Source organism: Ctenopharyngodon idella, chromosome 19, assembly GCF_019924925.1.
Source record: "Ctenopharyngodon idella isolate HZGC_01 chromosome 19, HZGC01, whole genome shotgun sequence".
Taxonomy (NCBI): domain Eukaryota; kingdom Metazoa; phylum Chordata; class Actinopteri; order Cypriniformes; family Xenocyprididae; genus Ctenopharyngodon; species Ctenopharyngodon idella.
In genome coordinates, this window is record NC_067238.1 from 8507323 (window position 1) to 8521238 (window position 13916).

General features: G+C 39.7%; 1 protein-coding gene across 2 annotated transcripts in view; it reads left to right on the forward strand.

Moving 5' to 3' along the window:
- Positions 1 to 13916, forward strand: part of wu:fc38h03 (acetylcholinesterase collagenic tail peptide) — a 16630-nt gene continuing 2714 nt past the window's right edge. For both annotated transcript variants that reach the window (XR_007926626.1, XM_051873562.1), the window contains exons 1-16: positions 1 to 1083; positions 2249 to 2355; positions 2434 to 2544; positions 2646 to 2690; positions 3405 to 3431; positions 5745 to 5816; positions 6588 to 6650; positions 6787 to 6813; positions 7435 to 7479; positions 9483 to 9518; positions 9635 to 9715; positions 11849 to 11945; positions 12296 to 12429; positions 13116 to 13235; positions 13320 to 13446; positions 13681 to 13783. Coding sequence is in view for 1 of the 2 variants with exons in the window: in XM_051873562.1 (XP_051729522.1) it covers positions 981 to 1083; positions 2249 to 2355; positions 2434 to 2544; positions 2646 to 2690; positions 3405 to 3431; positions 5745 to 5816; positions 6588 to 6650; positions 6787 to 6813; positions 7435 to 7479; positions 9483 to 9518; positions 9635 to 9715; positions 11849 to 11945; positions 12296 to 12429; positions 13116 to 13235; positions 13320 to 13446; positions 13681 to 13783 (1298 nt within the window). In the remaining variant the exon portion in view is untranslated. The remainder of the gene's footprint in view (positions 1084 to 2248; positions 2356 to 2433; positions 2545 to 2645; positions 2691 to 3404; positions 3432 to 5744; positions 5817 to 6587; positions 6651 to 6786; positions 6814 to 7434; positions 7480 to 9482; positions 9519 to 9634; positions 9716 to 11848; positions 11946 to 12295; positions 12430 to 13115; positions 13236 to 13319; positions 13447 to 13680; positions 13784 to 13916) is intronic.

Consider the following 13916-nt stretch of genomic DNA (forward strand, 5'->3'; position numbering starts at 1 on the left):
CACAAACTAAGATATTTGGAAGAATGTCAGTAACCAAACAGATCTTGCCCCCCATTGACTACCATAGTATTTATTTTTCCTACTATGGTAGTACAGCAGAACAAAGAAATTCATACAGGTTTGGAACTACTTCAGGGTGAGTAAATGATAGAAATTTCATTTATGGGTTAACTATCCCTTTAAGGGAGATCAGAACTAGTTGTCACAAAGGCTATAAAAAGGTTTTTAATTGGTTCTTACCCCATGTAGTGTCATCCTATCCCAAGAAATGTAAACACAAATGATCACTTAAGTAAAAAGTGTGACCACTAGCTCCGTTTTTCCACCAATTTACTGTATTTTTGATCAAATAAATGCGACCACTTCCTTAAAAAGTCCCACCCAAACTTTTGAACTGCAACGTAGGCCAGTTAGACGAAAAAACATTGTGCTCACGAGTATACTTAATTTTATAGACACTGAATTTACAAATAAAACTTGCGAAAGTTTCCACAGTGGACAGCCATCACCTGGTACGTTTTTAGGATGTGAATAATGATTGACAGATGCACCAGTTCGTAATGATTGTTTTTTTTTTGTTTGTTTGTTTTTCTAAAACTATGCGTTTTACAAATACATTTAAGAGAGTCGTTCATTACATGCTTGGCCTGAATTATAGCTGGACAGTTTGTTGGCGTCTGGTATTAAGTGTATATTGGTAGTACGGGGGTCTAATCTTGGCATGAGGGGCTGGAGAGGGTGGATCAGATGTCAGATCTCTGACTGGAACAGCAATCGCGCCTGGAGATTCCCAAAGACTCCGTGGGAAGGATTCTTACGACTTAATAACACAGCTAAACTGTCAGACGAGACCGAGAGCAGAAAATAGGGTGTAAGAGGGAGAGCTGCTGGTATTTGAAACTGGATGGGAGAAGGACTGAGCAGTAAGAGGGCGGGCACCGACTCGGATCTGTGTATTTTTGACACACTCCTATAGGAACATGGCCACGAGCAGGGTTGGGATACAGCTGCAGTTTCTGCTGTACTCGGTGTCAGCCTACCTTTCACCGTACAATCTGGATAATTTCCTCCCGATTCATACAGGTATGAGAGAGATTGAGAGCGCGAATGCGTGTGCGCGCTCTTAATTGATTATCAATTTGTGATTTTGAGAGCGTGTGATTTGTTTTTTACATAATTGTCTATGTATATTATATTATTTAAAAAGATGTTATATGTGTGTGTGTAATATTTTATATATATATATATATTCGGTAACACTTTATTTTACAGTGCCGTAGTTACTCGTTACTACATGTACTTACTGTAGTATAATAACAGTAAATTATGCATAATTACAAGTAACTAACCCTAACCCTAACTGTAACTCTATAGTAAGTACATGTAGTTAATTAATAGTACTCAGTACTTATTTGAGTAATTACAATGTAACTACGGCACTGTAAAATAAAGTGTAACCATATATTCTATATTATTTTTAATAAATTATATATATATATATATATATATATATATATAATTTTCTGTTTTTAACATTATCAGCATAACAATCTGGGTGAACATTTGAACTGAACCATTTACGTTAATTGCTTTGTAGGCTATTTGTTATGTCCCCCTTTTATTCACAGATGCATGGACTCCACAAGTTTGTGCAAAATATTTATATGGGAGTTCACATGGTCCAATAGTGTAATTAAATATTAATATCTGACCCTACTGTATGTTTTGTACCTATGTTTTATATGTATATTATATTCACATATCTGTTATATGTAGGCATGGATTGGTTTGGACATAACTGGAACTTAAATTACATTATTGAAAATTATTATAAATAAACAAAGCTATTGAAGGGCTTGTTATTCCTATATATGCACTGTTAACGCTGTCATGACCTTCATAAAATGTATGCTTACAGTGTTTGATACAATTATGTCAGCATGTGTGTCTGTGATTAATTCTTATATTTCAAATTAAAGGTTTTGTATGTTTTGTCAGACTTCATATTTCACAAGTGGAATTAAGTCTTGCTTGAGTCTCATGTTGTCATTCATCCAGTAAATCCACATATCCATATGTATCCATTCTCCGTTAAGTAGTTTGTCTCTACGGTAGGGTGATTTTTCATATCAATACTACATTAAGAACACTTCAGCTAAATCAAAGAGCTATTTCACTCCAGGCCAATAAGATTATTGATTATCCTTAATTCTGTGTCGTCTGGTTGGTTGTGTGGTTTATACTTTAGTTCGGGATCCACATGATGTTTTGAAAAGATTTGACCCTTGTTGTCTGCTGGCCCCGCCTCCCCCTCCTTTGTTCCCGCCCCCTTCTGGCATCTGGAAAAGAGACTCTGTGAGTGACACAATATTAGTATGCATAATTCTAGCCACAAGAAATGTCTGTTAATCTACCATTTATCTGTTTTTCAAGACCTTGCCTAGGCCTGTGGAGAGGATAAGAGAGAAAGAGGAGGATGAGGAGCAGGTGAAGGAATGTTGTGTGATGGGACCACCAGGACCTTCTGGACCCATTGGACCACAGGTAAGGAACAAGAAAAGGTACTGAAATCCCTCCCCAGACGACTAAACGAGAACAAAATACAACTTCTCATACCTAAATTTAAAGGTTTTTCTTTGTTTTAGGGTCACAGTGGCATTCCAGGGATTGAGGGACTCAAAGGAGATAAGGTGAGACAGTTAAACATCTAGTTAAAGGTGCAGTAAGCGATTTCTGAGAATCATTGTTGAACACTGCTGATATTTTAAATCAACCCAAACAAACACATCCCTCCCTTCACTGCTCCACCCCTAAAATACACAAATATGCAATGCAAGAGTGGACGTCTCTTTATCATATAGCAGAAGCAAAGCAAAATAAAGCGAAGATGACAAACAAACAACAAGGAGGAACAAAAAATTAACATACAGTACATGAGTATATACAAGCAAGAGTTTGTTGTTAGTCGCCAAGAGCACACACTCAAAACCAGTGTTACTCATGATGGAGCAGACACAACGCGACCTCGACATCCGTTTTCAGGCTTTCCCGCTTAGGTCTCTTCAGTGCTGGAAAGCATTTCTAATATTAACGCGGGTCCTAAAACTCTTGCCTGATCATAACCCTTATTTTTTCTGTGATATTCCTCTGAGCTTTTCTCTTTTGTAATTTCTTTCAGCCATCTCTCTTTCTACAGTCCTTCTTCAAATCTCCCTCTTGCTCACTTTCTCTCATCCCTCATCATGAGTGGACACACCCCTTACTGCTGACTGGCTACAAGTTTGTTGTGCTGCTCGTCCGATCAATCGCTTACTGCACCTTTAAGAGAAATCAAATGCTTTAAGGTCTGTTAGTTGTGAAATCTATTATGAAACTAAAGGAATTGTTTTTTCTTTTTACTTTAGGGTGACATAGGACGACCAGGGTCAAAGGTCAGATTCTCATCTTTGATCTTTTGAAGTACTGTACTTGTGCCAGATGCATGGATACCACCAGTAATGATAAAAAGTCAGAGATGTTTTCCATTCTTTATAGAGCACATATGGAGCAAAAGTCTTGGTTCACACTTCTTTTATTTCATATAAAATGTCTGTCTTTATGATGAGACAGGTTGCATTTTGCAGTCCTGTACACTGTTTATGACATGCTCTCTTGGTGCATATAATAGTTTTACAGGGTGCTGTTTCATTGGCTGCAGTCCACTGCAGTTCTGCCCTGTAATATCACTTAGTGCTGAACTCAGACATTAATCTCAGTCCTGCACTGCTGCTCTCATTCAAAACACACACAGCTATTTAATTGCACTGAACTTTTAAGCAGCTCAAGCAAAAAAGAGGGGAAGGAGTTTGGAACAGGTTGATTTATGGGAAGTGGCAAAAATAATTTTGATCTTAATAAGTGTTTTATCTTGATTTCCCGTAAAAAAAAAAAAAAAAAGAAAGAAAAAAAAGTCCTTTTTAATAATTTACCTGAGAAGCACAATTGCATAAGATTATAACACTTATTTTCAGAGAAAATATCTTTAAGAATATATCTATTAATTAGTTTTCATTTCATTTTTGTTTATTGTTGGCTTACGAAAAATAAATAAAAAAGAGATTTTTTAATGTTTTGAAAAAAATGTATTATGCTCATATATATATATATATATATATGTTCCAATCACTTCCATGGCCACAGGTGTATAAAATCAAGCACCTAGGCATGCAGACTGCTTCTACAAACATTTGTGAAAGAATGGGTCGCTCTCAAGAGCTCGGTGAATTCAAGCGTGGTACCATGATAGGTTGCCACCTGTGCAATAAGTCCATTCGTGAAATTTCCTCACTACTAAATATTCCACTGTCAACTGTTAGTGGTATCATAACAAAGTGGAAGTGCAACTCAGCCACGAAGTGGTAGGGCACGTAAAATCACAGAGCGGGGTCCATGGCAGAGCAGCTGCATCCAAGCCTTACATCACCAAGTGCAATGCAAAGCGTCGGATGCAGTGGTGTAAAGCACGCCGCCACTGGACTCTAGAGCAGTGGGGACATGTTCTCTGGAGTGTTGAATCACGCTTCTCTGTCTGGCAATCCGATAGACGAGTCTGGGTTTGGCAGTTGCCAGGTGAACGGTACTTGCCTGACTGCATTGTGCCAAGTGTCAAGTTTGGTGGAGGGGGGATTATGGTGTGGGGTTGTTTTTCAGGGGTTGGGCTTGGCCCCTTAGTTCCAGTGAAAGGAACTCTTAATGCTTCAGCATACCAAGACATTTTGGACAATTTCATACTCCCAACTTTGTGGGAACAGTTTGAGGATGTTCCAACATGACTGTGCACCAGTGCACAAAGCAAGGTCCATAAAGACATGGATGAGCGAGTTTGGTGTGGAGGAACTTGACTCTGTGGCCTGACCTCAACCCGGCAGAACACCTTTGGGATGAATTAGAGCGGAGACTGTGAGCCAGGCCTTCTCGTCCAACATCAGTGCCTGACCTCACAAATGCGCTTCTAGAAGAATGATAAAAAATTCCCCTAAACACACTCCTAAACCTTGTGGAAAGCCTTCCCAGAAGAGTTGAAGCTGTTATAGCTGCAAAGGGTGGGCCAACTCCATATTAAACCCTACGGATTAAGAATGGGATGTCATTAAAGTTCATGTGCACGTAAAGGCAGGCATCCCAAAACTTTTGGCAATATAGTGTGTGTGTGTATATATATATATATATATATATATATATATAAATACATTTTATAACTTATGTTACTAATGTCTGTGCATTGCACTGATTTCACCACGATTTTACCATGAGTAAAGGCTTTGCATTACGCTAAGAACACAAGTTACCCATGAAATGCATGGCCTCTCATTGCTTAATACTTTTTATCTTACACAATTTTACTTCTAAAGTAAAGTATTTTGATCTGTAGATGGTTTTGTGGGAAAACAAAACCAGAAATAAAGTTACTTTTTACAGTACAGAGGGGATAGAGATAGAATCTAGTGTTAAAAGCAAGAGAAAGAGAGCGTTTGAGTAAAGAACCTGGAAGGCATTCAAAAAGAAGGAGAAAAATTAGATAGGCTGATGTTTTAAAGGAATGAAGAGGACTGCTGAGAGGCAGGGATGCTGAGTAGGTGGTTTGTCTTTGATTAAAGCTGCTCTGTACACTCAGCACTTCGGCCACACTGCCAGATCTGGCTGGGTTGCAGTGGGTGTATAAAAGCAAACTAGTACACAACTATTTCTTCCCTTTGTCTTTGTAGGGTCATACTGGGCGTCGGGGTCAGCCAGGGAAACCAGGTGCTGCAGGGCTGCCCGGCCCAGAGGGACCTAAGGTGGGTGAGTTTTACCTCTGTACTCCAACTGACCAATGTAATCTAGCCATATATACATTGCGCTAACCTAATTAAAATGACAAAACATCTGTTATCTCCATCTCCCTTGAAATGTCTGGTCTTCAGCATTATTGTAAATGACTGCATCAAAGTAACCGCCTAGTTTAGATTAACTCTTTCTCCACCAGCACGTTTTTAAAAAGTTGCCAGTCACCACAAGCATTTTTGTTAATTTTCACAAAACTTTCATGGCCCCCAGAATATTTTGCTGTATGAATATCTGAAGTTCTGAACATGCAATATATCAAAAGAAATAAAAGCCTTTGCTTTTTTTAAAAAAAAGCTTTATTCTGTAGTAACTTCATGCATTCTTTTTTTTTTATTTATCAACACTTGAATGTTGGTATGTTTCATAAAAAACAACATTTTGAGCTGAAAAAAATCGCTTTTTTTCCCTAAAGACTACGACGTGCATAAGCAATGCTTTTATCACTTGTTTCTTCTCCTTTTTTGCCTTTGTTTTGATCCGGAGATTCTCTACTCTTTCTGAAGTTGTGTAAGAGCGCCCCCTACCATATAACAGTGAAAACAGGGAATGCAAGAAAATTCCGTCAACGGCGGCAAGCGCTGTCTCAAATGACGGAAAATTCTGTTAATGGCGGGAAAAGTCACTCTTGACTGATGCCTCATTCATCAGGAGAAATGGACATAAATGGATATAACAATAGCTCATTAGAGCCATTTTGACTGTTTATATGACCTCATTGGCAGGGAGAGAAAGGAGACCCAGGACTAATGGGAATGCCAGGAAGGAGGGGACCAGCCGGACCTAAGGTGAGTCAGTAGAAGGAATGGCATCTTATTATTGTTGTGCTGTTTTGGTTATTACAGAAATGCTTTTTCATCTCACCTATCAAAGAGAAAAGAACCAACAGGGAAATAATAATTGTCTTCTTCTCTGTCGCATTAGGGCTTGTCAGGCTACAAGGGTGAGAAGGTACAGTTTGTCTGTTAAACTCAAATTAAATGTTTCTTTACATTTGTACTAGAGTTGTCAAAAGTACCGACTTCAGTACCAAGTCGGTACTGAAATTTTAAAAATGTGAAGCTTTGAGTGCTGTTGAGCAGATTCGTAAACACCTCTGATTGGCCATTGTGTTCACATGCTCATCAGATATGTCTGTGACTGGCTTCAATGATCAACGCTTCAAAAACATATTGTAAATAGTCATCAATGACGCTCTTCACCGAGCGCTTACACAGATACACGGGAGCGTTTGAAGGCAGGTTGTCTATCGCGGGTAGACGCCTGCTTTCAAATGCTCCCACTCCTGCTTTCAAAATGCTTTCAAATTCAAACACTTCCGTGCGCTTTCAAATGCTCCCGTGCATTGATCATTGTAGCCAATCACAGACATATCCGATGAGCACGTGAACACGATGGCCAATCAGAGGTGTTTACGAATCCGCTCGACAGCATTCAAAGCGTCGCATTTTAAAAATTTCAGTACCGACTTGGTACCAAAGTCGGTACTTTTGACAACTCTACTTTGTACAATATGGAACTGAAGTCTAACTGACTGTAATTACTTCTCTAAACTTATTCTTATGGTTTCAGGGAGCACGGGGGAATTTTGGTCCTGCAGGTCCAAAAGGAGACAAGGTGATTAAGCATGCAATCAAATCTGACCCAGTTTCTGGGGTTCCTTATTAATGGTGTTTCCCCTAGCAGCAAAATAGAAACACTAATATTTATGGAACAAACTCTCAAAACATCTAGCAATCACCAACAACCAAATAGCAACACACTAGCAACCACCTAGCAACTACCCAGAACATCCTAGCAGTAAAAGAGCAACATGCTAAAAAATGTTAAAACATTTTTTGACTACACAGAACTCCCTAGCAACAAAATCGCAACATGCAAACATCTACAACTTAGAACACATTAGCAACCATCTAGGAATTAGGAACCACACCGGGACACCTTAGCAACATGTAAGCAACCAACTAGAACACCCTAGGCGACATCCTTTCACATGTTTGCAACCACCTAGCAACCACTCAGAACATCTTAGAAACCAAAGAGCAACATGCAAAATTATTTTGAACATCATCCTCTAAACACTTAGAATACAAGAGGAACTACCCAGAATACCTTAGCAACCCATTAGCAACATGATAAAAACTTGCTACAACATGCTAGCAACCACCCAGAACATCCTAGCAACCACATAGCAACACTTTAAAATGCAACCACTCAGAACATTCTAGCAGCCAAAGAACCAAAAAGCAACATGTTAAAACATTTTGAACCTCTAAAACACTTAGAATACAATAACAACCACCCAGAACAACTTAGCAACCCAGTAGCAACATGCTTACAACATGATAGTAACCACCTAGCAACCACCTAGAACAGCCTAGCAACCACGTAGCAACACATTAAAATGCTTACATCATGATTTCAACCACCTTGCAATCTCTCAGAACATCCTAACAACCAAAGAACCAATGAGAAACATGCAAAAACATTTTAAACACACTAACAACCACCTATCAACCATCTAGAACACCATAGCAACCAAATAGCAACACTCTAAAGCACTTAGAATACACTGGCACCCAGAACACTGTAGTAACCGGTAGCTTCTAAGGGTGTACTCGCATTTGGCACAGTTGCCTTGAACAGAACCCGAATGCAATTGTCCTGAACCGTGCTCTGGCCCACCTCTTCCAAGTGGGCCAGGGATGGTTAAGCGCCCTGGGCATGGTACGGAGCGATCACACTAGTCAAACGAACGAGGCTATGGGAGTCAAACTTGCTTGGGCACGGTTCAGAGCGCCTAGTGTGGGTATACCCTAAATCACATATAAGATTTCTGTTCTCTGTTCAACATGAATATGTAGAATCTAAGTGTAAACATATGTAACCAGTCTTACTCATCCAGCGTGGGAGGTGGGCACACTAACAAAGATGCTAAAGACAGCAATCTCTAGTGCACCTCTCGAGGCAGGGAAGTGAGGTTTACACTCAGCTCTTACTAGCTTGCCTCCATTACACTCCCATAAACCTCACTCCAATCCGGGTAACGGCACCAAAAATAACCCATCCCACTCAACCCGCTCTGAGCAAGAATCGAACCGACATCTCTGGCACCAGCTAGCGCGCCTTTTTGAGGCAGGGGAGTGAGGTTTAAATGCACAGCTCTTACTAGCTTGCCTCCGTTACACGCTTTCCTCCGACACCCCCTAAACCTCACTTCCATCCGGGTCACGGCACCAAATATAACCGGTCCCACTCCAAGTAGGATTCGAACCTCTGTCTCCAGCACTGGCTAGCATGCCTATTGAGGTAGGGGCAAGATGTTTACACACACAGCTCTTACTAGCTTGCCATTGTTAAACTCACCCCCTTAAACCTCACTCCCATCCGGGTCACGGCACCAAATGTAACCGGTCCTACTCAACCCGCTCCGAGTGGGATTCTAACTGGCATCTCTGGCATGGGAGGGGAGCATGCTAACAAGGACGCTAATAACCGCAGTCTCTAGCGTCAGTCACTAATGCACCTCTTGAGGCCAGGGAAGTGAGGTTTACATGCACAGCTCCTGCTAGCTACATGTAAACTCATATTCACGTGTGTATCTGGTCTGCTCTCTTTAGGGAACAAATGGACTGCCTGGGATGCTGGGACAGAAGGTATGATGTGACATTTTAACCTTTAAAATAAATGTCATGCATGTCACGATAATATGTTTTGGATGTCACTGATCTGACTCGCTCTTTCTCTCTGAACCTCCTCGTCACTCCCCCAGGGTGAAATGGGACCCAAGGGTGAGTCTGGCGTCTCAGGGAAGCGTGGCCCTACAGGACGACCAGGCAAGAGAGGCAAACAGGTGAGGACACACACAGCACTCGACATGGCATCAGATCTCCTCTAGTTTGTTTTGGTATTGAGACCTTGAGTGATGATAAGGGACTGGATTATTGGCGGAAGAAGCTTCAGACATATTTAAAATTCACATGCGCACACGGTTAAACTGTCTGCCTCAGTCAGCGGGTCAGTCTGTAACTGTGTGAGTGTGTGTGTATGTGTGTGTGTGTGTCATTTCGTAAGTAACATGAGAAGCTGAAAATCTCACCATGCTGGTAGCTGGATTTGGACCAGCAGGGCCTCTGATGTTGAGTCCAGCCTTGCCGATCATGTTTCCGAGCTCTTGTATTACACTGTGTTTAGGCACTTCCTGGGAATGTCTTTACTAACTGCTGGGAAATACCTGGGCTGTTACCATAGGCCTTAGATTCCTACCATCAATCAGCGCAGCGCTGTGACATACACGTTTAATGTTCCTTAGATCACTGCACAGGCCTCAGACTTGAATGTCATTTCAACACCCGCAACTAGTTTGATAAGTTTTATTATTTATTTATATAGCACCTTTCCAGAGCTCAAGGTCGCTTTACATTACAGTTACAACAGTTTTGAGTAGTGATTTAAATTCAGAGATATTATTGACACAACGGAGTGATTGAGGGAGAGAATTCCATAATGTTGGTGCAGCAACGCTGAATGATCTACCCCCCATTGAAGCGAGGCAATACCGAGGGTACTAATACTAAGAAGGCCAGAATCGGAAGAGCATAATGAGCGATTTGGAGTGTAAGGAAGGAGCAGTTCACAGAGATACCGGGGAGCCAGGTTGTGCAGAGATTTAAAAGTGAGTAGGAGAATTTTATATTTGATACGATATACAACTTGGAAGCCAATGGAGCTTGAACAAAATTGGGGTGATGTGGGCAGAACGCTTAGTGTGGGTAAGCATTCTGGCTGCAGAGTTTTGAATATACTGTATATAACTGGTAAACCAATGAAAAGGGTGTTGCAGTAATCAAGGCGGGATAAGACAAAAGCGTGGATAATGGTCTCGGTATCTTTGATATTAATGAAGCGACGGAGCTGGGCAATACGGCGTAAATGAAAGAATGCTGATTTGGTAACAGAGATTGATATGGGGCTGAAATGAAAAAGATGGATCAAAAATTACACCTAAGTTTCTAACAGTATTGGATGATTTAATGACAGTACCAGCTATTTCACAGGAAAAGTCATTAGGAATGCTGCTAGTGAGTGACGGGGTTCCAACAATAATGATCTCAGTTTTGTCCATGTTTAATTTAAAAAAATTAGAGGTTAACCATTCTTTTATTTCATTTACATTTCATGTTTATTTCATGTATGTTTTGATGCATTGACTTTGTATACTACCATCTAAACATTTGGGGTTGTTTTTTTTTTTTTTTTTTTAAATATTTTATTCAGCAAGGGTGCATTAAGAGATTAGTTCACTTCAGAATTAAAATTTCCCGATAATTTACTCACCCCATGTCATCCAAGATGTTTGTCTTTCTTTCTTCAGTTGAAAAGAAATTAAGGTTTTTGAGGAAAACATACCAGGATTTTTCTCCATATAGTGGACTTCACTGGGGTACAACAGGTTGAAGGTCCAAACTGCAGTTTCAATGCAGCTTCAAAGGGCTCTACACGATCCCAGCCGAGGAATGTGTCTTGTCTAGTGAAACGATAGGTCATTTTCTAAAAATAAAAATAAAAATGTATATACTTTCTAACCACAAATGCTCATCTTGCACTAGCTCTGTGATGCGCCACGCAATTCTGAAGTGAACTAATCCTTTAAATTTATCAAAAGTGACAGTAAAGTCTTTTATATTGTTGCAAAAGATTTGTTGAATGGTTTTCAACATTAATAATAATAAGAAATGTTTCTGAGCACCATCAGCATATTAGAATAATTTCTGAAGGATCATGTGAAGACGGAAGACTGGAGTAATGGCTGCGGAAAATTCAGCTTTGCCATCACAGGAATAAATTACATTTTAAAATATGTTAAAATAGAAAAGAATTGTAATATTTCACAATAGTACTATTTTTACTATATGTCTACTGTATAAAATAAATGCAGCCTTGATGAGCATAAAAGACTTCTCTCAACTTATGAATATTGATATAGGGGCCTGATGGGGAGAGAGGTTTTCCGGGGCCAGTGGGTCCCATTGGTCCACCTGGACCCAGGGGCCACCCGGGACCTCCTGGGGTACCTGCATCAGGTGAGATAACATACATGCTCACATGCACACACCGACATGTGTATTTAGCTATCCAAACGAGGACATACCATAGTTTATATGAAGCTAATTATAATTACATTATCCAATTGTCCCTCTGCTTTTACTTTATGCATTTTGCATTTTTTTAAAACTTAAAACTATTTTTTAAAATTTATTTATAAAGATCCAAATTGAGTTTTTGTGACATTTAGCTAAATTCTGGGTACAGTTTTGCTACATTCTAGTCTTTTCAGCAGTGATTTTAATAAGTAAATCAGTGCATTACTGCTCTAGCTTAATATTCAAGTCTGATGTATTTGTTTTGTTTGTTGGGGTCTCATGATGTACAGGGCTGTTTGTAGTTGGAGAAAAAGGAGAGAAGGGATTTCCCGGTCCTCCTGGAGTCTGTGATTGTAGCTTCCCTTCTCTCAGTCCACCTAGTGCCCCATTACAACGGCGTAACAAATATGACAAAGTTCCAGCGGTAAGCCACACAAATGATTTTTTTTTTTTTTTTATGCTGAGGACTTTCCATTTACTTCTATTGTTTTTATATTAAATGTACATGTTACTTCTGTAATGTAAGGTGAAAGATATTCCGAAAGAAAATTTTATCCATTCGGAAGTGGGCGCTACATACAAGAATGAAACACGACTAAATGCAAGTTTGCTAAAAGGAATGTAATTTTAGGATTTTTAGGATGAGCATGTTATTACATTTTAGTTAAAAATGACAAAGACAAACCATTTTTTCTTTGGAATAAAATGCACTGATGAATCGTTCACAATAAGACCAGAAACATGTATGCAAAACTTAAAGTCAACATGAAATTTACTCCATTAAGTACAGGTAAATTAGTAACCCTACTACACCTAGTCCTTACAGTAAACTTTTGGTATTTTTTAGATTTTTATTAAGACAGTATTTAGTCTCTAAATTGAGCTGTTTTCATTGCGAGGAGCTCCAGATGATTTCGGGTATTATTATCATTGTGGGTGCGTTTGCTCCCTATGATAATGGCGAAACCTGATCCACACACACATTGTTCACATCCAACAAGCCAAATTTTACCATAAGATCTGATTTACTTTGCCTGTTTCTAATGGAATCAATAAGCCTCTTTATATCTGCTTCTTAATCAGTTTGTGTTTCCTGATCTTCCTGGTCAGATATACGTTGTGAGCAGTGAAGAAGAGCTAAAAGGTCTCCACGAAGATAATGCACTCGCCTTCAGAAAGGATCAAAGGTCTCTTTACTTCAAAAATAAAAATGGATGGGAGCCTATTCAGGTACAGGACTGTTTTAAATACAATGCCATGAAACATGCTGCCAGACAGGCATTTTGGGAATAGGAGCTTTTGTTTGTATTCTAGCTGATGCCACTCCAGGCGACAGAGAGGATGAGGGATGGGAATGGAGTCTGTGGTGATGGAGAGTTGCAGGAACTCAACGGGGAGGAATGCGACGACGGAAACAAGGTTGTTACGGATGACTGCGTAGGTGAGTCACGTGATCCCAGAAACCATCACATACTGTAGCTAATTAGTAAAATGCCTAACACACCTTGTTTTGAAGGTGTGTAGATAATTTACATTTTACACAGAAAAGCAGCACTTACATTTTCTTCTTGTTCATTCTTTGAGTGTGTCTTATCAATTCTCCTCTTTCTCAGTCTGTCTTCACTCACTCCACCTCTGTCTCTTTCCTGTTTTTTATCTCTGTCTTTGTGTGTAGGCTGTAAAAAGGCATACTGTGGCGATGGATATCGTAATAAGGGTGTGGAGGAGTGTGACGGGAAAGACTTCGGCTACCAGACCTGCAAATCATATCTGCCAGGGTATGCATACAACACACAATGTCACATGCATATTGGGTAGACTTTTTGTAATTAACAGAGATTTTAAGCTTAAGTGTCTTCTCTTTTTTACATGTAATTTTAATTATTATTTAAAGCTGCAGTCCGTAACTTT